This window comes from Lates calcarifer, linkage group LG8 (genome assembly GCF_001640805.2).
Source record: "Lates calcarifer isolate ASB-BC8 linkage group LG8, TLL_Latcal_v3, whole genome shotgun sequence".
Taxonomy (NCBI): Eukaryota; Metazoa; Chordata; class Actinopteri; family Centropomidae; genus Lates; species Lates calcarifer.
The window spans coordinates 21,182,112-21,208,617 of record NC_066840.1 but is presented as its reverse complement, the minus strand read 5'-3'; the positions used below and the strand labels follow the sequence as shown (position 1 = coordinate 21,208,617).

Here is a 26,506-nt window from a genome sequence, read left to right as displayed (position 1 = left end):
TTGGATGTGTGGGGAAAATCAAGGTGAAAGTCTGTAAATAATGAGCCTCATGTGTATGGGATGTACTTTGTTTTTGTGTGGTGAATGTGTCTCAGAGTGTGAGAATATTATGTGCAAAAGCTTTAATTCCTGTTGACTTATTTGAAAAACTGCACAAAATGTTGAAATATCCTGGAACAGGCATCACATCATACTGTGAGTTTATAGCAGTTTGGATTGAGACCTTGGAGAAACACCTTGAGAGAATAGAATTGTGTGTGCTGCTACTTTCTCCTGGAAAGTTCCTCTTTCTTGACACTTTTGGATGTTGCTGCCGCACTGTTTTCTGAAGTTTCCTCCCCACAGACGGCTGATGTTGTCACAAATATATTAACACTACATATCTTGCAGTGGCTTAACTGGGGAATATCAGAATACTCATATTTCTCAACAGGCTTGTTTAAATGTCATCATCCACATTCAAAACTGTAAAGAGTTGCAATCCTTTTTAAAAAATATTTCACAGTGGTATTTTTTACAATCTGTTTAAGAGATAGTATTGTATTCTAATTGGCACATTTCCAGTGCTGCATTATGCTGTATGCAGTAAGGATTTTAGTGAATCCATGAAAAATACATACTGCTCTGTATCAGGAGAGTGTAGGCATTTCCATAATAAAGGGAAAAAAACATATCTGCACTCTTTAGAAGCTGTCAGTTACTATATAGATTTGCATACATGCTATACACCCACACACATACCGACATATGCAACACACATAAACACAGGGAGGATTACAGCCGCCTCCATTCACACTCTCAGCTGGGCATCAGATGTTCGATTTCTCACCTCCTAAAAAGTGCAATAAGTAAGATTTTACAGCCATGTAACACAAAATGACCACAGTGTGGGCCTGCAGGGGTTTCATAGAGTTCAATACCAATGATTCAACGATTACTTCAGTGAGTGTAGAGGTTTTTGGCTCTTAAAACTGACTTCTCTAACCTGTTCTGGATCAGAAACACTGACAGATGGTGCTACAACTGGACACTGAAAGAGACTGTAGATACAAAGAATTAAAAACCTTGCTATGAAGCCAAAAATGCCAAAGCACTGTCATTGTTTCTGACTACCCAAATTAATCATTTTAACCTGCCTCCAGAGAGAAAATACAGGGGGCAGAATGAGTGGGGGACTAAAGCAGAGATGAGATAAATTCTGTCTTTGTTTCCACCCCCCCACCCCCAAACCTTTACATAGTTCACTGAAGTTCATAGATTACCTAATGTCCTTCTAACTAAGAGACGTTGGCCTGTGGGAAGGCACCTGTCATGGACTGCCGCTGTGGTTGTAAATATGGGAGAAAGAGTTCATCTTGCCATGCCGGAGCCCTTCATTCATCCTTGCTGGCCAGCAGCTCCCTAAATCATCCCACAGAGTCTGGAACAGATGACTGGGCACAGCCTGGAGGCTTGGAGGGCCGGGAAGGGGGCGAAAGGGAGGGAAGCTCCAGAGACAGAAGGCCGGCTAAGGTTTCCCGTTGGCCAGGAAGGCGAGCGCTGCCAGCACTGGAAACTGAACAGCCGCAGATCGTCTGCAGGCTTTGTTGTGTGGATTATGCATGGACAAATGGGAGCGATTACAGAGATTTTGCAGGACCTCGCTAAGCTCATTTATCTAAGTTGCCAAGATAACACGACTCACATCAGCATAGGTGATAAGACTGCAAGTAGTAAACAACACAGAATAACGACTGGGTGAAGATAATAGTTTTTTAATGAGCAGTATTTCCTTGTGATATGAAAACCAATTAGTTGACCGTGTATGTGTGTGTGCCTTTGTGTTTTCCAGGAGGAGGTGTGTCCCACTTCACCAGGGGAGGTGGTCCAGAGGTGTGTGTGGTCATCAGCGGTCAACATCAAGGACAAGTTTATTTATGTGACACAGCCGACCTTGGATCGAGTGCTCATAGTTGACATCCAGTCTCAGAAGGCTGTCCAGGTAATTTTCAGGCTAAATTGGAAAATCTGGCTCATGTCCATTTTGCCAGCAACATTGCAACGATATATGAGAGAAGGTATATGTGAGAGGAGTTAACAATTTTACACAGAGCACAGGAAAAAAAATATTCTTCTCTGTTTATGCCTTTGTAAAAGTGAAGGTTCTTTCTCACAGAACTAAAAATCTGCCTCCATCTGTGCCAACAAACCACAAGGTTGCAGGAGGCAAGAGTTTCTTTCCTTTCGCTGTCACTTATTTTGTCAGTGTTAAACAGAAAAACCCCCAAATGTTCCCACATTGGTTTGAAGGCACCATATTTCACAAGAACATTCGATAAATCACTACTCCATATGTGTTTTCTGTGATTGATTTTGACAAATGAAGGAAACATTTTTTCATCAAATCCTCCTTTCTGACTCAGAATTCAGTTTGACACAATACATTGTCCAGATATACAGTTTCTTCAAAGCATAAGACTACATGATCCAACTTTTCTTTTACCCAAACTGCATGTGATTATCCAGGCTTTTTGGACACAGCCAGTACTTTCGATATGTCTGGACTTGAAATATTCTGCTTGAGTAATAATTTAGTAGGATACTAATACACAAGAGTGAGTACTGTGGTGTGCTTTTACCAGCCCTGGTGAGCTTCAGATGTAAGCAGGAGGCTGTATAAAGCCAACACCTTTGACAGTTAACTCTGACTGGCACCTCATTATGTCAGTAATGTGAGGAAATGATGTACGCTTACCTGCTATCTTCAGTTGATCAGAGGCTTGGGCAGATATTCAAAGCCAATAATTGACCAATTCAACACAGTGACTCTTCTCCTCAGTACAAACTTGGACAGTAGCTGTAGAGCTGCATTAGTTGTATAATGCTGATGTCATCGTTTCACACAAGAAGTGTATATTGTATACATATTGTCAGGCCTTGGCGCAGGTATGCATTCTACAGGGATTGTTGTTTGCTAAGTAATGAGTAGCAAACTGAGAATTCAGACACTTATTTTTTTCTATTTTTGCATTATCACTGACAGCTGTTAAGTCGCATAACCATAATTTTGTATGTATAAAATGCAGTGCATTACATTTTGTGACTGTTAACAGACAGTAAGAGAGAGAGTGATTATAGCATCTTTCAAATTATCCAGATATAGCCTAAGTTATTTGTTTCTAGAAAAATTAGACAATCCTAATGAAACGTGGAGCAGTCAATGTTACCTTCACTACATTCATCTTGTTTTAAACCATCACTGGGGGCTGCAAAGGCATAAATTTGTTCATTGGTACTTTGTATGTGGTTTTGCAGACTGACAAAACAAGAATAAAAAAGACTTTCAAGGCAATAAAATAATAACCTCATATGAGCTAAAGAATAGTGAACAAACTCAGAACAAGGACAAATCTAATGTCTGATTTAGGGTTTAGTTTAAAAAAGCCAGTTCCATTTGGGGTCTGGGATCGTTTGGCAAAATAACCAGATTCACTAAACTTCAATACTGATTGATTTGATCTTTTTTATTAGTATACAGTCATGCAGAAAATATTAAGGTACCAGGCTTCTCATTTTCAGCCAGCACTGACTGTTGCTTTCACCAGTTAAAATGATTTATTATATCCGCTGTAACTAATTAACATTAACTATGTAACATCTAAAATTAAACATGGCTGTTATCTGCCTAAAGTGATCTCTACAAGAAAATGTCTATACTCAACCAGAGATTGTTAGCAAAGGGAAATAACTGTTACTCATTAACATCGCTCAGTGATTGCAAGTAAACAGTGTGTGTTTATAGTTCAACAAGACTAACAGACTTCTCTGGTGAATTGATCCAGACCTTTTCCCAGTTAAACTTCCACTCACATCAATATTTTCAGCTTATCAACTGGATACATCCAAATCAGGTCCTCCACTGTTTGGAGCAAGAACCCTGTGAAAACAGGCTACACCTGTTATTTTAATATGTCAGGTACATTAAATCTGCATTTCACATCTACTGCTGCTCCTCTCATTTTCAGGTTGTAGTTACAGGTTGTGAACTTTAATCAGGCTGCAATTCAAAACCGTTCCTGGTTTCTCTGTTAACAAAAGCTGATTACAGATTTCAATTCATTTTCAGTTATTTATAATTGTAGTTACTTGCAAATACTGAAAGCTAAACCTCACTAAATTTGATGAAAGGGATTCGAAAGAAGTCAATAAAATGCTACCAAACCCCAGTGTGACAACAGATTGTCGTATCTGGTTCCACATTTTGGATTTTTTTCTACATGACAAAATCTTTTAGATTTCTCACTTGTCTAAAAGCATTGCATCACCCCTGCTCTTTTCCACTTAATCCAACAAGTGCTGTTTTTTCAGCTTGAAGTTCAGCTCCTTCACCTTTATTTTGACTGCTAAACCTCTGACCTGACCCATTTCATACATACTGCAACTGTCAAGACTTACACTTAACCTCCACGTTGATGTGGTGACCGAGTAACCCTGAGACCCACCTTTTCATGGATACTATAACCTGGCAACTTCTCAAAGATATTGTTACATGGCAACCCCTGCACTTTTCCTCACAGGTGGTGTAAGAGGCAATCCCTCAAATTCTCACCTGCAACCTCACAGCACCATTTACTCTCCTGAGGAAATTTTATTGTTGCGAGCAAGGCTCAGGATATGGCACACTTCCTACACAACAACATTCAGCACGTATATCGTGAGCAGCATTCACTTAAATCATCGGTGTCAGTGGGTTTTTGGGTTGTGTCAGATTGATCCAGGGTGGATCGGATCCCTGCAGATGTTTCTGACACCATGATGGCTGTTTACAGCTCACAAGCTTCTCAGGGACCTGCCAGTAAGCAGGTTGTTGTCCCAGAGACTGTCACAAGCTCATTATTCAGTCGCCTGGAGGTTTAGCTTCATTGCATTATATTAGCAGTTGATAATTAACCACCTGAACCCATCTCTCGTCTCGAATAGCAAGAGAGACACAAGTTCTGGTTTCCGTTTCCCTGGTTTACATTTTCTCATTGAAATATGAATATGATTGCCGCTCTTAAAGTAATATTAATGAGCAAATTGAATTTTGAAATGTGTAAACAATTAAATGTGCAGTGAAGACTTTTTAATGAGCCGATTGTATGCAAAGTGCACATGGATAAATGTTTGAAGCCGCTGTAATATGTTTTCCGTGCTTCATCTCTGACAGATCCGCAGTCGTAGCTGAAGTTACAAGAGCATATTGGATGAGGATCTTGATAATCTTCCTCAGCCAGAAAGAAGTTGTTAGTCAAGAGAAAAAGAACAACATGAACACCTGTTTTCTCCGATGACTACATGCTCAGAGATTAGTTAGGATTCACTGGATATTCTCTGCTTTTTTGCAATAACCCTCTCAGGAGCTGTTCACTCTCTCAGAGAAACAATATATATTTTGCCTAGGTAAACAATACTATTAGTGCTCCATAGCAAAACAAATACTATAGCAAGGAAGCTGCAGTCAAAGGGAATTGCGGGAATATAAGGTTGCAATTATTTTCTTGAAAAAAAGATGATTGCTTTCTCTTACTGTTGTTGAGATTGAAGCGACCGCCTGCGGTCCTCTCCCCCATACTTTAGCTATTCCCTTTGAGCCCGCTGTCTATCTGCACTCAGGTGGACATAATGCATGAGGAGAACTTTTCTGTCACATGCAACTCATCTATTGTTCTGACTTGGAATATTGCTGCTGTGTGTCAAGGAACAGATAAAAACTGAAAGCAATTACTTCAGTGTGGTAAAGCAATTGTGTCTGTCACCACTTGATTTGAAATGCAGCTCGACACCAAAAACACCTTATACATAAAAAGCACACCTCCAGTCAACATTGTTAAAAGAAGACTTGCTCCTGTCAACCCTGATGCATTAGTGTGCAGGAAAACTTTTCAAAAGCATTACCACTGCACATCAAAAAAGAAGCTCTTCAAAAGCAAAGTCACCGTTGTTATTCTGTGGCCCTGCTGTCTTAAAAGGCTCATTTTGGTTTGGTTGTGTGTCCCCTCCTCCAGACAGTCAGCACTGACCCTTACCCTGTGAAGCTCCACTATGACAAATCTCACGACCAGGTGTGGCTGCTCAGCTGGGGAGACATGGAGAAGAACTACCCTACTCTGCAGGTAAATCTACAATTCACTGTTTATTTCACTCAAATGTCTTATTCCTCTGCAGAGTTCTTATCCTGGTGAAATGGTAGAATAGGCAAAGTATGACACACAAGCACAAAGATGCTGACTTTCAAAGCACAGTTGGCGTTGATCCAAGGTTAGTAGAGGGGCAGCACATACACTTGTGTTCTTTTCATATTTAATCAAGTTATTGATTATTCTGTGTATTGGTTTCTTGATCTGTATGTATGTATGTCTAAATGTCCCAGAGCCCAAAGTGACTTCTTCAAATGATTTGATTTGTTCAACCAACTGTCCAGAACCCAAAGTTGACACATAGAAAACAGATGTAAACAGATGAAAGCTGAAAAAAAGAGCTGGTATCAACAAATGTTTGGGTATTTTTGTTTGACTCAGATAATTAAAATATAATCATAATAGTGAGAGATCATGACGATGCTCAGGTTAGATCACATTCTGTAATTAAGCGATTGACTGATATGCTGATATATATCATGTGAATATTTTATCTTAAGTTAACCATAGAGCATACATAAAAAAATGCATCCATTTGTTAACAGGTTAAATCCACAAAGTGCGAGATCATGAAGAATGACACTGATAGACTTATTCTACCTACAACAAATTAAGCAAGTTCTGCAGCATTTTGTTGTAGAAGAACTTTTTAATTAGCAACACTCGTTCAGTACATTATAAATAACCTTATTATCACCATCTTAGCAGGGAGTGACGACTAATTAAATGTGAATTCCTCCAACTTGACGTATCCCTGCCCTTTTTCCGATATGATTTGAATGTGGCATTAATCACTATGGCCTCTCCGGGACTTTCAATTGTTGATTTGTTTGTTTTGTCTGATGAGGGTAATTAATAGTCACTTACAGTGCAGTACGCAAGTATTTGGACAGTGACACATTTTCAATTGTTTTGGCTCTGGACTCTAGCACAGCGACTAAAAGGTGCTGACTTTCAGCTTTAATCTGCAGATGGTCACATCTATTGTCCAATCAATACTGGATTTTTGAGGTCAGTGCTAACAGAGATGGAAGAGTTGAACAATCAGCCAATAGTTTACATAATTCTTATAATAAATACATAACAAACATTTTTTATTACGATCAGTAGAATTGTTATTAATAGAATTTGTGACCAGAATACACACTTTACTCTCTGGCGGACAAAATACTGTATGCATTAGCAGCAGTGTTCATCATCTGTCACAAACATATTTTGGTTTACTGCAATTTCATGTTACTAATTGTTTGATGTTACTTTGTTTATTTGTTTAAATATCAGAAGCACAAAATAAAGCTGAAATGATCAGTTGATTAATCAATTAGTCGCTTGGCGGAAAAATAAGCTGCCAATCTGATATTATCATTTCAGTAACTTTTCAGACAAAAAAGGCAATATTTAGTTTCAGCTTTAAATTTGCTATTCTCTCTCTAATGTTATAGTTAATTTATCAGTTTTGGACTGATGTTCAAACAAAATAAGACATTTGAACACACATACTGATACAGATTTATCTGCAACAAGCTAATATCAGCAGAAACATCAACATGGCCAATTTACTGATCTCACTCTCATTACATCCTTGTTCGTGTTAGGTGAATCGTGAAGTAATTGTAGCCTCTTTAATACATATGTAGTCTTTCAGCAGGACAATGAAGGGGTTAGAATTCAAACACTGGTCACTAACATGAATGCAAACACCCTGAAATTAAAGCTGAAAGCCAACATTTAAATGTCAGTCACTTTTTCATTTCAGATCCAGTTTGCTGGAGCATGTTTTGTGTGCTAAATTTTTTTTTGTTTTTTTCCCGTATCCTTGGTTCCACTGAGAGTTATCTTAATTCAGCTCAAGTCTTTGAGTGTTTTTACTTGAAAATCCTGCTTGTCATCGCCTGCACAGAAATTCATAAAGCAGAGTTTGGTCTGTGGCAATTTGCTTTGTGCATTGTGGCACAATCAAAGGAAACCCTTCCTACACAGAGGCACATGTTTGCACGCTTCCATGCATGCACAAATATTATTTAGACACCAATGACAGCAGCACACATCACCTCCCACTGAGAAGCTCCAACATCTCAGCAGTAAGAGAAGCAGCTTTTAGAGTTTTATACCAAGTCAGTGCATAAAAGCAAAGATAAACATGATAGCCACATATTAAGTCATTCAGTTGAGTGGACACTGTTTTTTTGGCATGAAACTCTAACTAAAAATGAAAAATAAAAACATGATTATTGGACAATGAGCAATGAGCATATTTATCTGGCTTATATTAAACACCCACCACCTTCTCTGTTGGTGTTCACCAGGTGATCAATCAGGCCAGTGGAAGAGTCTCCCACCACACCGTTCACACACAGCCGGTCGGTAGGCGATTCGACAGGGTGGATGACTTCTTCATTCCCACCTCCAGCCTCATCATTAACCACATCAGGTATGTTCCGTGTGATCCAAGAGCGATCCTAATGCAAATTGATATGCAAATTAAATTCACCCCATTGCCATTTTATTCACTTTTTTCCTCTAAGATCCACTGCTACAATAATAATTTGGATGGGCATTTTGTGTGAGAGCGAGTGTGTTCTGTGTCTGTTAATTGAGGTTTTGGGAGGAAGGTCCAGTGGTCATTTGTGCTACAGATGAGTACAAGGCCACTCACCTGCAATTGTTGTTTAAAAAAAGAAAAAACATCCCTTCCTGCATTAGCTATGTTGAATTAATAGCTTATATCTGAATGTTATGAAACCTGTTAGCAGAAGTTCAGAAGAATTTTTTAATTACTTAGGGTTTGGTCTTCCGAAACGAACTCTGGCAGGATGGCTGAGCAATATAAATGATAAACACTGAGCGCAATAGAAACTGCAGTATACTTTTACAGTTACATTTATTGTCAGTGTATTAACAGCCAGTGATAACAAACAAAACTATTTTTAACCAGTCATATGGCAGTGTCTTATGAATTACCAGCCCACTTCCCCAAACAGTTAAAGCTAGTCCAGTACAACACGATCACCAACTGTGACCTCAGTGCTAACACATAAATTACCACCTCTATGTCAGTGTAAAAAACTGAAACTCAAAGGCATCATAAAAGTAGACTTCAGGGCAATTCAAACAGTTGTATTGAATTGTGGTAGATGTGCCTAATAGAGTGACCACTAAGTGTATGAATTGTAATATGTAATATGTTCCAATAAAGTCCTTTCCCTTGGTGCCCAGACCTGGTGCAGCTGTGATAAGCAATGCTCAGTGTTTAAACACATTGCTTTTACTAGCTCTGTCACTGAAACAAGGGCAGGCAGTGTAATTATGCTGCTAAGCATCCAGAATGGTAAGTAAATGCTGATGACCACCATTTGGACCAGGCAGCCTTAAATCACCTCGTCCTCATATTACATGCTGTGCAGGTTGTGTGTTCTCTTTTAGAAGAAAACATGGTCAACATGATCTTTAAAAAACATAATCAGCCATAATGTCTATATCTGTTGACATTTTCTTTTTGATAATATCAGAGACATATATCAGACAACACCAGATAAGTCCCCAGACTCTGTGTGTCAAATGGTCAAAGTGTCTGGTTTTTCTAGAATAACACTAATTGTATAAGACACTACTTGGACTAGGATGACTTGTGTGTTTTCACCAAGATAAATTCTGTATAAAGCATTAAAGACAGTAGCCGGAGGACAACAGTTGGCACCTCACCTCCTCTCTTACATTTTAGTTCATCCACTACAAAGCGGAGACATTGTGAATTCAGAGTGTATCGAACACCCTGCTGTGGTTTTCACAAGTCATGAGCAGCTGTCACACTCAGGCTTAACATGGACAGAGAAAAGCCGCTCCCAAACGCTTTGGCTAATGTCATGGAGAGGCCAGAACACACACAGGAGGTCTGGAGGGCTTCAGGCTGTTAACGGTCTCCTGGAGAGTAGGAGTGAGCAGTCCACTGTGTGTGTTGTAGGTGGGTGGGTGGGTAGGGGGCGGTTAGGTAAGCTGGGTTGGGCTGGGGGTTCCTGGCACAGTTGTAATTAGATCCACTGAGACCTACAGGAAAAGTGTGGCTGCATTTTTTGCAGTGTTGTGTATGAAAATTGCCATCTTTACCAGCCACTTGCTCATCATTTTTGATGCTCTTAAAATAACCTTGCTGTTTGTTACTGCTACAGCCAGGTCGTCTTGTTATCAATGTTGTTTTTTTCCTGAACAATTTTGTTCAGATAATATGCATTTTGTTGCACATGGCATGTTAATGATCTGATAGTGTGAGTACTCTAGGTGTTTAACTATACAACCATTAAGATTAAAAAGCTTTCTCAGTGTACAGGCTGCTAAGTAGAACTGACATGAGGACAGAGCAGTGTGGATAAAATCCTCTGTCACAGTGTACTGTGTGTAATTTTTAGGGCTGCAACAACATCAATTTTCATAACAGATAATTTTCTTTCCCTCTGAGAATTGCAACCTTAACACGGTGGAGGGGTTTGTGTGTCCTTGTCATCCTAGGAGCTGTGTTGTTGGGGGCAACAGCCCGTGGTAGGGTCTCCCAAGGCAAAATGGTCCCAGATTAGGGGTCAGACTAAGAGCGATTCATAGAACTCTAATGCAACAGCATAGTCATGGATAAAGAGTTAACTCCATTCTAACATCTTGGGACCATGTTGAAAATAGATGCTCACACTTCAGCATTTTATCCATTTAATTGGTGTTCTGTGGATCCATTAAAAATGTAGCTACATGTAAACTGTATGCTAAAATCTATGATGGTTGAAAAAATATTTTTTTCAAACATTATAATATATCTCTCAACCCTAAATGATATTAACATATGTAATCCAGTTGCAAACTTTACTGTAGTGTTGTATTGGCCTGCAGTATTATACTGCACTGTTCAGTGTTTTTTAGATTTTGTTCCCGAATGTTTTCTCCAAAGAAACACAGACTTAATTCTTGGTTTGATTCACTACATTTAGCTAAAAGCAGATGGAAGTAGCACACTGAGACTCTGTGGGATCTCTATGTTCTCTTGTTACAAGCCCATAATTCAGCCTTGTAATTGTGGTGTGAAGTAGTCTTCTGTATATTTGCCAAAAAAATATCAGTATACAGCCAAAGTACACAAAAAGCTTTGGGTCTATTCATGTTCATGGATGTAGTTTTTTATTTGGACAGCTGTTTTTACTGCAGATATTAGGAAAGCTTAAATTGACTACTGCCTTGTGGCTCTGTGTTTTTTTTTTTTTTTGTTTTTTTTTTATTTAAGTACCCAAACAGCTATTTGTCTGCTGGCAGGAACACAGCATCGATTAGTCGATTTAGCAACATGAGCAGTGTGTGAACAGCCGACATATATTCAGCGACTTCCGGGGATTGTTTAATGACTGGGGATTCCCTCAGCAGCCACTATAAAGCAAGCAGGAACTTCTGGGGGCTGTCATTCATTAAACCCATCGACTTACAGTCAGGCAACTCTGCATGTCAGCAAAAATAAGCTGTTATTCCTTATTTTTACCCACATCTACAGTACCCTGCAGCTCAGACTGCCCACACCTATTTTTCACAAATTTCTAATCATTGCACAGACTGCCTTTTGGCATAACAAGCCGAGCGAGATGTTGATTCAATGTTTTTGTGCTGGAGGATGGGTGAACAAGAATTGCTGTGTTATAGATATCTTTTACTGTGCAGCATTCATTGTTCCTGTGCTCTGTTTTTGAATTGTGGCCTCAAGACCTTTAACTGAACTGCAAAGTAAACATTACTTTGGGGTTAAGTGTTTAGACCCAGTCATTTCTAAACTGCAAATGCTGACATGAAGATAAGATGATAAAATGTGAAGTAGCTTCATTTGAACATAACCCTGTTGTGCAGAACCGGGGAGAATCTTTAATGCATTAATCATTGGTACAAACGACAAACAGCATCTGTCAGTTTGGCTGAGAGCAATCTGGGTCTGCCAGTGAAGCAACCCAGCTGTGTTCATATCAGAGCGAGGCCAAACAATGTTTGATTATTAATTTATCATACATGGAAAAAAATCTCTCTGTTGATGAAAATAATATTTTCATTGCAGGATAAATGCACCATTGACATTTAGCTTCATAGCATGTTACCAATACATCACAGCATGTGCTCACTACTCAGTGATTGAATACAATCCATAGCAAAATAATTTCAGCAGAGTGGTAATATTGTCTCCAAATCACCAACTCTGTCTCCCACTGGATGAGAAAGGCAAATGTTTTGTTCAGGATTAAACTGCACATTTAAAAGAAAAATTCTCTAAATTCTTCTGAGCTTATTTTTTTAGACCATTGAGAAATGGCAGGATCAAGAACCGCCCTGTTTATTGTTAGAGGGCCTTCTTTGAATTTAATCTAATAAGTTTAGCTTTCCAAGTCACATACAGGCTGTTCAGTTGGTTTACCATAAAAGTCAAAGACCTACCATCTCCCAACTTTTAAATTACAAGATGGAAAAAATAAATCTGTCTTCAGATAGTTAGTCATTCATGAGTCATTCATAAGACTCCTTTCTAGAATGAGACAGAATAAATGTACCTATGTCAAGGTAATTTAACTTTCTTCCCTTCAGCGGGGGTATAATAGTTGTATAATAATAATATAATAATAGTTGCAATATTGAAAAAATATCCATATACATATAATGTTGTATGTAATCTTAACTTGAAGTTGTTTGAAAAGATAATTGTCAGTTGCAAGTAAAATAATTGAAATAAGTTTAAATAATAATTTGTGTGCACTATTTAATGCAACTTTAACTTAAGTTAAAATTTTTAGACCATGGATGTCAAAGATGATAATGATGTTCAATTGGCCAAAAAAGGATATCAACATATCTCCACCCAAAATCAAAACAAAACTAAAATAACTAAAATATAAGTGGCTTATTTAAATTAAACTGTCCTTGTCATGACAACTTCAACCATTTATTTGGCGCTGCATTGGCATTAACACTCACATGCCAACTTGTAGCAGTATTAAGTGAAGTTTCAGGTTACTGAGGCTTCATTTAAGGAGGAAGAGCTGTGTTTGGCACTGAGGTGCCTACAGATACTGAATTCACTCCTACATATTAATCTTGTTTTTGTATCACAATCACATTTGTCCTTGTCCTCTTCACAGTCTTATACAGTTCTGCTGCCACAGTTCCTATAAAATATTGAATGATGTTTGTAGCACTGGTTAGCTTTGGCTGCTGTCAGTTAGTGGAACACATACACTGTGTAGCATCATCAATGCAGTGCAAAAATAAACAGTGATAATTGTCAGGTCATGGACAGTCAAATCTAAATGAGCCAGTCTAATTCTTTATACACTTTAATGTAGTTTTGTTTTGTATCAAAATATGTTAAAATCTGAGGTTGATTTACCTCAGATTTTGCCTCCATGTTAAAAAATATTTTTCGTTTGACATACCTGTCACTGGCGGTTTTATTCTGCCTTTATGCATGGCCAACACTACAGTAAACACAAAACCCCCAACAATCTTGTTCTGTCATGTTTTTTTCACAATATATTTTATCAACACAATAAGGCAAACAAGAAGACTACGTCATTAAAAAAGAGAGAGCCAGTGCAACTTTTTGCTTTCAGCTCAAAGTAGAATTACATAAAGAAAGAGACAAATATGGTCCCACAGATGTATAAGGAAATGTGAACAGTATTCTGTTCACTGCAAAATGGTCTGTTTTGCACTTTTTATTTCTATCACAACCCTGTCTCAGTCAACACTACAGATAGCCACAAATGTAAAGTGCAACTTCAATCATGTTCACTCCAGTTTATAATGGATGGAACCATGCAAAGAATCTGATCATATAACTTTTCAAACTGCAAGACAGCTCACCAAATTTTTGTTAGGCTAACTAACAAGCTGCTACAAAGGACAACAAATCTATCAGAAATCCAATTTGGGAAAAAAATAGTTGGGAGGTAGCAATTCAGGGTTAAATTCTGGCTTAGTACAGTGTCTGTCCAGCTTTACACATTAAAGATAGTTCAGCATTACGTTCTGTTAATTTGTATGCACAAATTGTCCATGACACCTGCTGGGCTGCTTTCTAAAACAAAAAAATGTTTAGATCTCATCTTTTATGACCCAGTTCAACCTCCTGTCTGGACCCAATGGACAGAATGATCTCTGGATCAATGATTCCCTCCACAGGGATGATAATGTGCTTTGTGGCTTTCAAACAGCCATTTTCTGTTCACAGGTACAGATAGCTTGGTGTTCAAATGGCATAAAAGATGATGAATAACGGCAAGACTGAAGTGCCTGTCAGCATCAATCAGCTGGTATTCACATTTAATTGAGGCCTGTCAGCTCCTTGCATATTCCCCCTCTACCCTGTTCAGCTGTTAAAATGTAATGTGCCATTAACAGATTCCTTTGGTTTTTATAATGAGTAGCATTTTCACTGATCCATGCCCACATATGAAACTGCTGTAATTCTATTAGAGGGGAAAGTATAGATGATGCTAGACTGCCAATATGAAGATTGTCAGGGACCAGAATTTGCCCGTTGAGTGGCTGAATGGACCTCTTAGCAACATTTAATTGTATTTTTCCTGAACATGTCTTTAAAATCATGCCAGTCTAAGAATCTTCATAATTACTCAGTACAAATCCATTTCTATTTATTTCAGGTTGACGTCATTTTGATATGTGGATTTTGCTGCTCTATTTTAAGATGTTACCACTTGCTGCTTGAAAGTTCATAAACCATGGAAACAAAAGGAACCACTACATTTTACTGGCATATTCCATACTTAAAATATGAAAAATGGATTTTCAGACAGAATGCATGATTAAATTTCCTTTTTAATATTAGTTTTACTTAGTGTTTCATGTTGTCTTAATCATTCAAAGGCTGCACACTCAAAGTTCATAATCAATGCTGCTTCTTTATAATTTTAACTGTCATGTTCAGCCTACTCTACTGTTTCAGTAATTTTTAGTTGCTCTGTACATCACAAATTCCTAAAATATATCAATATTAAAAGTCTATCACCATGTTAATGTCTCCATCAAGGTTTCCAACATGCTTACATTAAGCAGGAACAATGTTTACCATGTTTTCAAACGTAGTTTTGTATATTAGCTTGTTAATATTTGATATGGAACAGCGGCGACTGATGGGAAGGTATTTGGTCATAAACCAAAGTATTGTACAGTTTGAAAATGCAACCTGATAATGGCACTAGATGCAAAGATAGGGTTAGGACAGAAAGACAATTACATCAAAATCATTTGGATATATCATTTGGGATCCATGAATGTACAACATTTTGTGCCAGTTCACTTAGCAGATGTTGAGATATTTGATAGGAATAAGGTGCTTAAAGAAAAGTCAAGTGTTGTACAAGGCGGTTGACTAACTGATTGACATCACCATCCTTATAGCCATGCCATTAACATGACTAAAAATACGTCATGACTTGGGGTTTACAAGACAATGGCATGTTATTGATTGAATCTTTGTTTTTCTCTTTAACTTCACCATAGATTTGGCCTCATCCTTCATCGAAATGAGCCTGTCCTCCACAAGATCGACCTGGAGACAACATCATACGTGAAAAACATCAGTTTACGGGAGTATAACTGCATCCCCAAGTCTATAGCTTACACCCATCTTGGCGGCTACTACTTTGTCAACTGCAGACCTGACTCCACCGGCGCCACACAGCCCCAACTCATCTTGGACAGTGTGACAGATAGTGCGATTGGACTAAACCGAGATGTCACTGGCACTCCCTATGTGTCTCCAGATGGTCATTACTTGGTCACTGTTGATGATGGCGATGGCTTGATGAGAATCCAGACAATCTCAGAGCGTGGAGAGATCCAGGAACCCTTTGACATCCACACCAACCTTCACCTGTCCGATCTGGCCTTCCAGCGCTCCTTCACGGAGGTCCACCAGTACAACGTGTTCGGCAGCTCCGGCCGTCAGACTGACGCTCTATTTGTGGAACTGAGCACTGGCAAAGTCAAGATGATCAAGAGCTTGAAAGAGGCCACCAAGTCATTTGAGTGGCCGTGGAGCAGTAGAAACAGGGTAATGGTGGGCAGTGGACTGTTCGGACAGTATCTCATGACCCCGTCTAGAGAGTCCCTCTTCATCCTGGACGGACGGCTCAACAAGCTCAACTGTGAGATCACCGATGTCCTCAAAGGCAACGTGGTGGTGTGGGTTGGCGAGTCTTAGGTCGTAAAGTCAAGACCCAAGGAGCTTTTTTTCCCTCAAAGGTACTGTTGCACTGAATTCTGTTGCAGATTCTTTAGTTTTGTGGGAGCACAATAGTGAAAACCACAGTTTCAGAAACCAAATTGACCATTTGTAAGTCCATTGGATGAAGAAATGTCATCCAAAAAAAAAAGGAAAATAGAAAAATACAAGTGAGGAAGTAATCGATTGATATTGTCTTAAAGCCAAGTTAAAATATTTTTTTTCCACTGGGTGGTTTGTCTTTAAATTGACATAAAGTTGCTTGCTGGTAACATTTTTCAGGAAAATTGGTATGAATCCGTAAATATGTGCAACTTTGCATTATTATTCACAATCAGTTGTATTCAGTGTGTGGGAATGCTGTAGATAATCTCTGAACAAAACTAATATTTAAGTGAATTGGCAGAAATAAATATATATATAAATATATATACTGTATATGTCCAGATTAAATCTTGTAATTTAAGTTTACCCATCCCCAACTTTTTCCTGTGCCTTCAAGGAAAATTGCCCTCCATCAGAGGAATTAGCGTAATTATTCCCAGTATGACTGCAGACTACACCTATTCCTTTGACCCCGTCCATTCGTGGTGAGCGTGGTTACCCACAATTCTACCGCTCTCGTCTATCTGTCCATCCAACGCCGCCGACTCAGTCTAATTAAAACGAGCCCTTGCTGTGATCCCATCCTGTTTGAAGTGGAGACTGAGAGACTGAGTGGTTCATTATGGTTGTGCGTTCTGTAACCTTTGATCCGAAATTATAACCAGCGTTGGAAGGTTCTGAATGATATTTTATTTTCCTTTTTTAGTCCAGAGCAGAAAAATGAAAGTCAGAGGCGACGTTAGTTAAATTGTACCAGCTTTATACACTACACATTGTGAAATTTAAGTATTTCAAAATGTTCCTTAGTGATGAGTCAATAGAGCACTTGTGTGTGAAGAAAATCCTATCATAACTTCAATATCCCTGGATCCAAAAAAGAAGAAAAAAAGCTTAGTAGAGTATAATAGAATGAACTGTGGAAAACATGCATTGTCTGCTCAGTTTGACAGCGTGTTTCAAGTGGATGTTTTAATGTGAAATAACGATGAGCTAGCACACTGGGGAGTGGGGTAGTTGTGATTGTATTGTGTAGAGGGTCTTATAAGGATAAGCTTTGAATATGAATAACAACTTTTTTCTGAATGCTCCTGCGGTAGATTCATAGCTGGCAGGTCAATGAAACCGTTTCCTAGCTGGACACATTTCTATGCATTTTCACCCTAGCAGTCTATGACTCTGTGAATCACAATGGGCAACTGTATCTCAAATTTAGTATGGACTTTTAATGTGTACAGATTATTATAAAGTTATTCTGTCTTTCCTGCTAAATCTATTCGTATATATTTTGGTTTTAATTTAATTTGAGCCCTTTTCCTCCCCTGTCATACATTGTTTTCCAACCTTTAAACTCGACTGCTGATGACGACCTCTGACCTTTCTCTCTATTTATGTTCTGTACATAGCAGCTGACTGTGAGTCCATTAGTTTCCCACGAATGTACAGATTCACGCAGGTTCTGGTCATTTTCCAGACAAATAATCAGCACACTCCTTTTTAAGAAACAAAAAACACAGCTGTCATTATCAACATCCTGTAATCAAGTACATTGTGATCACAAACACCGCTCTCACCTCCATATAGCCACGTCTTGTAAGTCTATTCATGTGATTGTTATTTATATAGAGAAAACACGCTTGTCATTTTACCCAAAAATAAAACTATACCATGAAAAACAAGTGAGATGTCAGTTCTTTTCTTCATTAAAACATCCTCCTATAGCTGGTGATACACAGACAATCACACATTAACAAGTTTCCTTTAGGAGCTAAACAGCCTGTTGCCAATTAATATTCTACAAGAGATGCCACAAGAACAAGGTCAAGACTCTGTTGCCCCTTCGGGCATTTTTATTTTGCAGCAAAGAATCTTGTATAACATACAATTATAATTAGCAAGGAAAGAAAAAGAGACTGAATTACCAAGAAAGCAGGGTAGTGTGGGTTTGAGTAACTTATCATGTGGTCATTTTCTGGCAAATAATTTCAATTTCCTTTGCCTAGGAAAGTCTGTGATATTCTGTACCTCTTGGAAAATGTGACTGACATGGACACGATTCAACCTATAATTGCCTGAAGGCTTCTAATGAAAAAATATCCACTACTACTAAAATACACTTCCCATGTAATTATATTTTGATATTTTAAAACTCAACTGTGAACTAGGAGGGAATTTGGAAGATTTCAGGCCAAACCCGTCTCTAGAAATAATATATATACTAGTTTGCAAGAGACAATACATTTTGAAGTAAAATGTAATGCATAATCCCAAAAATGCTGAGTATCACAGGCAACATATTTCATTGTTCTTTCATTTGTTTTCCAGCAAAATATCGACCTTTCAGTACAATATCCACATTGTAGTGACTACAGCATTATTAAACTTGGTATGGTTATGTTTAGACTCCCAACACTTTGTTAAGGTCAGGGAAAGATCGTGGTCTGGTTTTATATAGAGTCCATAAGTCCACAGTGATTCCAGACACATATTTTTATTAAAGTGTAATCAAAGCCATGGTCTTTCCCTAATTTAACCATAAGAGCCTTTGTAGCCTAAACCTGACCATGAGACTCTGGATGCAAACTCCAAACAACAAAAAAATGCTGACTAACCCTATGACAAATCTTTCTAAATTCCTTAGTCTCAGATGTGATGTGATGTTTTAAATTCTGTTCATCTGTAGAGAAATCCCAGATCTACCAATTTGATGAAGTGAATTTTCATCAAAGTCACAATCTTGAAATTCAGTGGATCATCAATGAAATGTCATTTCTTCCCACTGATCTGTGTTCAGACAGATATCACTGCCTTAAAACTACATTAGACATGTTTGTATTTCACCACAGGTAACACTCCCAGGCAGTGTGTTCCATTTATACCTTCAGGGCTTATTCATCTTTTAAATGTATATGGCTGCAGGTTTTATCAGGTGTTTTGGATAAAAGGATCCTGCAAATTGCGCAAGGCTGCACACTTGTCTTTGAAATCCATGTGGAGAGGTACTTCCATCTGAAAAACCCCTATATCAAATAAGCCTTTTCCACCAGTAACGAGAACCTACAGCATTTCAACCACATGTATGACAAAAGAGAACACTCTCACGTTCTCAGCTTGTATCCTGTTATCCTGTTTTATTTATGGTATATACAACATGGGGTGGGCTTGCTGCTGAGTCTATCATTACTCTCTTGGTAGTAATCAGGGCTGCAGCTACAGTTATTGTTTAATCTGTGTGACTGACAGTAAGCAGCAAGACACTGCAGTTCAGAAATGTCAAGATATGTTAATTAAGAAATGTAATTTACAGTCATCTCAATTGTGTCCACCTGGAGGGGGACTGACAAGTTTATTTTTCAACTGTTAAATGTCTAGCTCTGTATGCACTAAATAAGTAAATTAAGGATTACTATTAAAAATGTGTTAAAATAAATTGGCCAAGATATCATCACCTGATTTTTAAAATCTCTACTTCAGTATCTGCCTCCAAATTCCTATCAGTCCTGCTCTTGTGGTAATTTGTAAATATTCAACTTTTTTGTTTGATAAATTGCTCAAAAGACTCTTAATTAACTGCTACTAGTGCTGCAATGATAAATCCAATAATTCTATTATCTGCTGTGTCTTAATAATAGAATCACTTTAAGTTAGGGCCCGTGCACTAAGTGGTGCAAAGGCCATATTGGAATTGCTCTGATTATTATTTTTTTCATTATTATTCTTGTAGCAAATAAATTGCTATTTTAAGGGCCTAAATATTCTCAAAAACTCACAAAACTTTGGACATGCATCTGTGTTCGCCAGAAATTTTCAAACCCCCCATGCCATTGCGCTTAGTTTGTCCTAGGTAAACAAAATATGTGAGTGATGGGCACAGTAAGGGACTTTTGACTCATGCGTTCTGTGTCTGGTGGTCATGCAGCTGCGGAACCGCATTGTACGACCTGCGGCGACCCTGTGGCTGCAGGTCCCCAGACAGGCACATGGTGCAAGGGTCCAGTCAACGCTGCTTGTAGCTTTAATTATCATTCTTCTCACAAGTTCAGAGACTTACTGACATTTTCTTTCAGAGGTTGTGCTCATTTATAACACAGCAATGTAATATACAGTCTGTAAGTCACTGAGTCTTAAAAATATTAACCTTTCACTGATCTTAACATTACACTGTCAATAGGTTTAAGAGCTGCAAAAATTATTATTTTAATAGTCAGTAAAAGTGTTGGTTACTTTTTCAGCTGAATTAGTGAATCCTTTCCAAGAGCCAAATGATCCTTTAATGTCTGACCATCAGTTGAAAGATTAAAATTACAGAAAATGGAGAAATGCAGAAATGAGTAGAAATTAGAAAATGTTTCTCAGCTTTGCTTGAAAAGTGATTCCCTCTGTTGTAAAATGTTGGTGATCAATTTGACTAAAAGGACTAATCATTTCAGCTCTACCAGTCATTAACTGTAACAATTACAGCTGCAATGATTAATCAAATAACTGATGGATAATTGATGAATAGTCAATTGTTTACAATTGTTTATAATACAATAAAATAGATCTGCTTCTTCACAGCAGTTTGGGATGCTACACTGCTACAAGTGGCGAGGCAGGCAGGCTAGGCCAGAGCTAGCTGGTTAGCATGATAACCTCAGTAGAAGAAAAGAATTGTGGTACAATGGTGATGGAACTAGAAGCAAAACCTGGCGTGGCTTTCCACCACTGGAGACAGCTGTTGATGTGTAAAGGAATGAAGGTTGATGCTGAATTTGCCTCGTTTCTACTGGACTGGTAAGTAAACAGGTGTTAATGCTAATGTTAGCTATGCAGTGATAGCAAAAACTTACATACAGCTCCTATATTAAATATATATTACATTAGTGGATAATTTTTATTATCGATGAATTAACGTGTTGTCATCGTCTGCTAATTTTAAATTTTACAAGATGGTTTTAGGTTTCGCTGATGACTTAATGTTTTGTCTTGAATCTGCAAAATAACTGGTAACTGTGTCTGTCAGAAATATGTAAAAAGTACAATATTTCCCTCCAGGGCTGGTTCTAGGCAAACATATGAGGGGGCAGTCAGAAATGTGAAGGGAGCATCATGGGTACACATCATGCTACAGCAGCAATTTTCTGGGGGAGTATTTTACACACATTTTTGCCCATGACAGTGTTTTTTCTCCATGGAATTGGGTTAATAGCTATTTACCCAACCCCCAACCTGGAGAAGTGGATTGCACTTTGTCAGGCCTCTACCCTACAACCTGTCTAGCTTGGGTGCCCCACCTGAAGACTAATCTTCTGCTGGAATAGCTCATAGAGTCACCGAGGCACATAAACCCCCTGACCACGTTTTCAACATAATGTTTGTGGCACTGCAATGAAAAATCCCCTGCGGCCCAAAAAGCATTTTCCCCATAGGCCACCATGCTAAAAGAGACGACTGTAAAACTATTGACAGGACACCTCCAGCTATAAACAAAGTCTATTATTACTCTTTGTATTGTATATTTTTAAGCCATGGAGTTTTAATCTTCGTAAAACTTCTCAAAAGCCCAGAAAAAACTAACGCTGTGTGATGTGTAAAAATAAACGTAAAACTGAATAAATGACTCAAAGCCCAGCCTTCAATTTCACGGTATGATACTTTTTGTGGTTTGGCGTTGCATTTAACAGTCACTCGCCAACTTTTGTTCTCGAATGGATTTAAAAAAATATATTAGCCTCGTAAGGATTTACTGATATGACACTGGGTGATTTTTCATAACTCCCACCAGTTTTCTTCAGGGTATTTTAAATTCGTAAGTAATTTATGTTATATGTGATAGTTTATGTGATCTGTGCAGTGTTGTGCACTGACACTGCTTCTGGCGCATGGCTGTATCATAGACTGTACATGGGCTGTACCCTGGATCTAATAATAATCTAATAATACATCCTAGGCTTCTCTCCATCTTTTCGGTGCATGTATTTTCAGACCAATCAGAGGCGGTTGCTAGGCGGACCTGAATCGATCGGCCAATCAGCTTATTCTGCCAGTGTTGGGTGACGTATGTCGTCATTGCTGCGACGTGTCTTGTCAGGAGGAACTCAGAGAGGCGGAGAAATGAAGTCAGAAAACAGCTTCAAGCCAAGTTTGATGTTTCTTCTGTTTGTTTTAGCACCCAGACCTCCTCGATAATCTCATACTACTAGCAAACTGTGGAGCTGCTTTTTTGTCGAACACCAGTGAGACTGGATGCTGTGCACACTTGCGGCGTGAAGGTAAGGGAACGGTTAGCGGCTAGCGTTAGCATTAACGTTATGGCAGAGCGTTAGCATTAGCATTACCTTGTAATGATATCCATTTTCAGGCGTTTATATCGCGTGGGTAAGAGTGTGTTTGTGTTTCTGTGACTGAGGCGTCCCTGACGTGAGTTTTGGTCCTAATGTGGATGGCGCTCTTGGTCATCTGTGTAAATACCTGCTGTATTTGTTTTCACTTTTTCGCCATTTTGCGTCTCATTGTCATCTTGTGTTCCATCCTGGTCATTTTAACCTTGTATATGGTTTATCATGTCGTTGTCATCGGTTTGTGGCTGTTTTGTGGTTGTGTCGTTGTAGTTTCGTGTCTATTCCTGGGTATTAACATTAGTGGCGAACCTTAGCATCGTTTTTATTTGCGTGGGTTAATGTGTGTTTGTGTTTCTGTGAATAAAGCGTCCGTGACATGAGATGTGGAGGGTGGTAAGTGTTTGCATCTCTTCACAGTTACTTTGCAGACGGTTAACTGCTTCTTTGTAATTTTGTGCTCCATCTTGGTCATTTTAAGTCAATTTATGGTACAATTTATGTCGATATTATATCTATTTGTGGTGGCGTTGCATCGTTTTGCGTCTCTAGCTGGCTGGTCACCTGCTTATCGTCAGCTTATTTGTGGTTGTGTCATTGTAGTTCTGTGTCTATTCCTAGCCATTTAACGTTTCTTTGTGGCCATTTTGTGTTTCGATGTGGCAGTTAAGCATCTCGTGATAATTTTGCGACTCAGTTTTTTGCCTCTTTGTCGTTTTGTGCGTCTTTGTAGCTTTGTGGTAGTAATCTGTCCATAGCTATCCATTGATCTCCTATTGTGTATATTATTGTTTAGCAGTTTGTTAGTGGTGACACAGTTTTGTGGTAAACATAAGCTTGAAAACTATATTTTAACTCTGTGCTTCTCTACAAGTTTTAAGCCTCAAGAGTAGGTCACAATGTATGATCTGAGATAACTGCTTTTCTCTCAGAGATCAATAAAGTCATATTATAGTAACATAATTAATGTATTCACTTCAAAACTTAATGTGTGATTGTCAAGGTTCTAGTGTTTAGTTTTCAGTGTTGTATTCTTCTGCGTAGTTCAGGTTTTGGAGGTGAACTATTCTTTATTAATGAGGTTATTTGTTTTTCAAGTATTGTACTTGTGTTTTCCAGGCTTACTTATTCATTTGCTGCAGCCTGGACAGAAACACCAGCTCTCACCTTACAAACCAAACAGGTATGTGTCCTAAAGACGTGCCCAGTCTGAAAAAAATGTCTTGATGAGCTGAATTAATAATATTAGTAACAGTGTTTTTGTCTTAATCTTTGGTATATTAATGAGTTTAGTATTGAATATAATAATAACTGATTAATCGTATCTACAACTTGTCCAAAAAGAGTATTACAGGTAGATTATAGATAGAATAGATACAGTAATTTTTTCACTCAAAATAGGCGTCAGTTAATTTTCTGCCTGTGAACTGAAGTAAAATTAAAAAATACCACATTAAAAGAAATTACTTAAGTGAAAGGTTTTTATTATGCAGACAGTTAATATAGAAATTTAAGATTTAAGATAGGCGTTTTAGTTGATTTTTTCCAAATATTTATTTTTACTGATTCTTAAAGATGCTTTTTCTTGTCATATGTGATAGTAAACAGCCCATTTTCTAAGACACTCTTCTAATGTTTGTCAGATGTTCTGGCTCAGCTGTAAAATGTTAAATATTTATCTGTGTTTTCATGGTTAAACTGTTGATGAGGAATAGGTAGAGGTGTATTGATAATTTTTCTTTCTATGTTTCTCTTTAATTTCTTCAAGGTGTCCTCACTTCGTCTTTGACATCGTCCATGACATTGTCCACAATCGCAGAGACGTCGTCTATGATCACAGAGAGTCTTTGTACAATGAAGAAGTTCTTTGAGAACAGGACTGAGGCCTCCAGGTAATTTACAAATAGCTTTACATCAACTGTCCAACACAGAGCACTGACATTAAATTATATATTTTCGATAACTGACTGATTGATGATAGTCTAAATAGTTTGATTTGTCACAAAAAGACTTCACTCATTATTGAAGTTTATTTACATAGTTCATGAATGTACAGTTCAAAGAAAATGAAGACTTTAAACATCAGCTTTCACCAAACAATATCAAAGACATCAGAACCAACAAATGCTAAATTGTCCGTCTTGGATTGTTATTGTTAAGGATCAGGCAAAATGGGATTGAAAAATAACTTAAGTTTGATTGCACATGATCAGAAATTCTTAATTATGTGGTAGACACACATAGACAAGTTAATTTTAACTGTTGGTCAGAGAGTGATTTAAAAATATTGTTAGTTTATTGTGACCAGTTCTACACTTAATTTACTTGTTTTAAATATGTGTTAATGAGAAGATGGTTGAAATAATGATTCTAAACGTTGTGGTTCAGCTGTAATGTTGAATATTTATCTGTTTTCATGGTTAAAGTGTTGATGAGGATTAGGCAGTAGTGTATTGATTATTTTCCTTTTTATTTCCTTTGATTTCCTCCAGGTGACACCACTTCGACCACATCATCCACAACCGCCAAGACATTGTTGAGGATGAGGGAGACATTGTCCATGATCGCAGAGACATGCAAAAGTCGGTAGTGACAAGAGTTCCCCCATTTTACAACATTGTCCACGTTCAGAGAGACATTGTCCACTGATTGCAGAGTCTTCGTACGATGACGTTCTTTGAGCTCAGGATTGAGGCCTCCAGATAATTCTCAAACAGCTTAGCATCAACTGTCCAACACAGAATACTAACATTAAATTGTTTATGTTCAGTATTCAGTATCAGAAAAGTGTAACTCAGAAGTAATCAGCAATATAAAATTAATGTGTAAGCAATATCAGAAGTAAGATGTAATAGTCAAAGTAACCTGTTCCTAGAAGTAGTTTCCAACAGTAAAAGTTTCTGTGAATTAAGAAGTAATATGTAGCATAAAAGTGATCTAATCTAATATTAGGGGTAACAGTAAAAGTAATCTTAATTAATGCAGAAGTTATAGTAATTCAAATAGAAGTAAAAATCATGTCATGTTATAGTGAGGCATCAAAATGTCATAGTAATATTAAGGCATAAATATGTAATGGCATGTATGGCATATAAAATGTTATAGTCTAGTAGGACATAAAAATGTGAAAAATTGTCATACTACAGTAAGGTGTCAAAACATGCCATACTGTGTGGTCAGTGTCAGAAAATGTCATACTGTCTCTCAAATGTTAAGCAAATTTGTAATGTTACAAGCATGTTCTGTCTCTGCAGGAGGAAGAGAAGACCACATCACCTGAAGAGAACAAAAGTAGTTAAATGTTCTTAAAGATGTTTAGAGATATATAAGACTTTAATGAGCACCTTACATGTGCTCATTATTACATTAAAGATGGGGTGAAAGAATAAAACCAAGCGTCTCCAAGTGGTCAAACATCTGTAAGTATCTTAACTTTTGAGTTGATTTTCTCTATTTTTGAATCAATATCACAAAATGTTTTATGTAATGGAGAAATGCCAACTATTCTCTTCTTGCAGCTTCCAATCAAAGTGTATAATTGAGGCTAAAAACTCTCTGGCTAAAAGATAGTTCCTTTGTCTTCAGCCGGTTTAAAAGGATCAAATTGCAATAGTATAATCAGCAAAAAAGTGAAAAAACAACACTGTATAATAACGCGTTAAAAAAAAAATGTCATAATA

General features: G+C 37.9%; 1 protein-coding gene and 1 long non-coding RNA gene across 4 annotated transcripts in view; both read left to right on the top strand.

Annotated features, from left to right (window-relative positions):
* Positions 1-18,188, top strand: part of fstl5 (follistatin-like 5) — a 160,812-nt gene extending 142,624 nt beyond the window's left edge. The window contains 4 exon segments of the mRNA XM_018687637.2: positions 1,832-1,981; positions 6,027-6,134; positions 8,465-8,589; positions 15,684-18,188. Coding sequence (XP_018543153.1) covers positions 1,832-1,981; positions 6,027-6,134; positions 8,465-8,589; positions 15,684-16,386 — 1,086 coding nt within the window. The 3' untranslated portion in view covers positions 16,387-18,188.
* A 4,377-nt stretch (positions 18,189-22,565) lies between these two features.
* On the top strand, positions 22,566-26,234 carry LOC108890668 (uncharacterized). 3 transcript variants are annotated; one of them, XR_001962187.2, is made up of 5 exons: positions 22,566-22,760; positions 23,946-24,009; positions 24,595-24,718; positions 25,319-25,408; positions 26,081-26,234. It is a non-coding gene; the product is annotated as an uncharacterized LOC108890668 (long non-coding RNA). The 3 variants fall into 3 exon arrangements; XR_007813710.1 differs by having other exon boundaries at positions 25,319-25,412; XR_001962186.2 differs by having other exon boundaries at positions 22,567-22,760; positions 25,319-26,234.
* Positions 26,235-26,506: the final 272 nt, after the last annotated feature.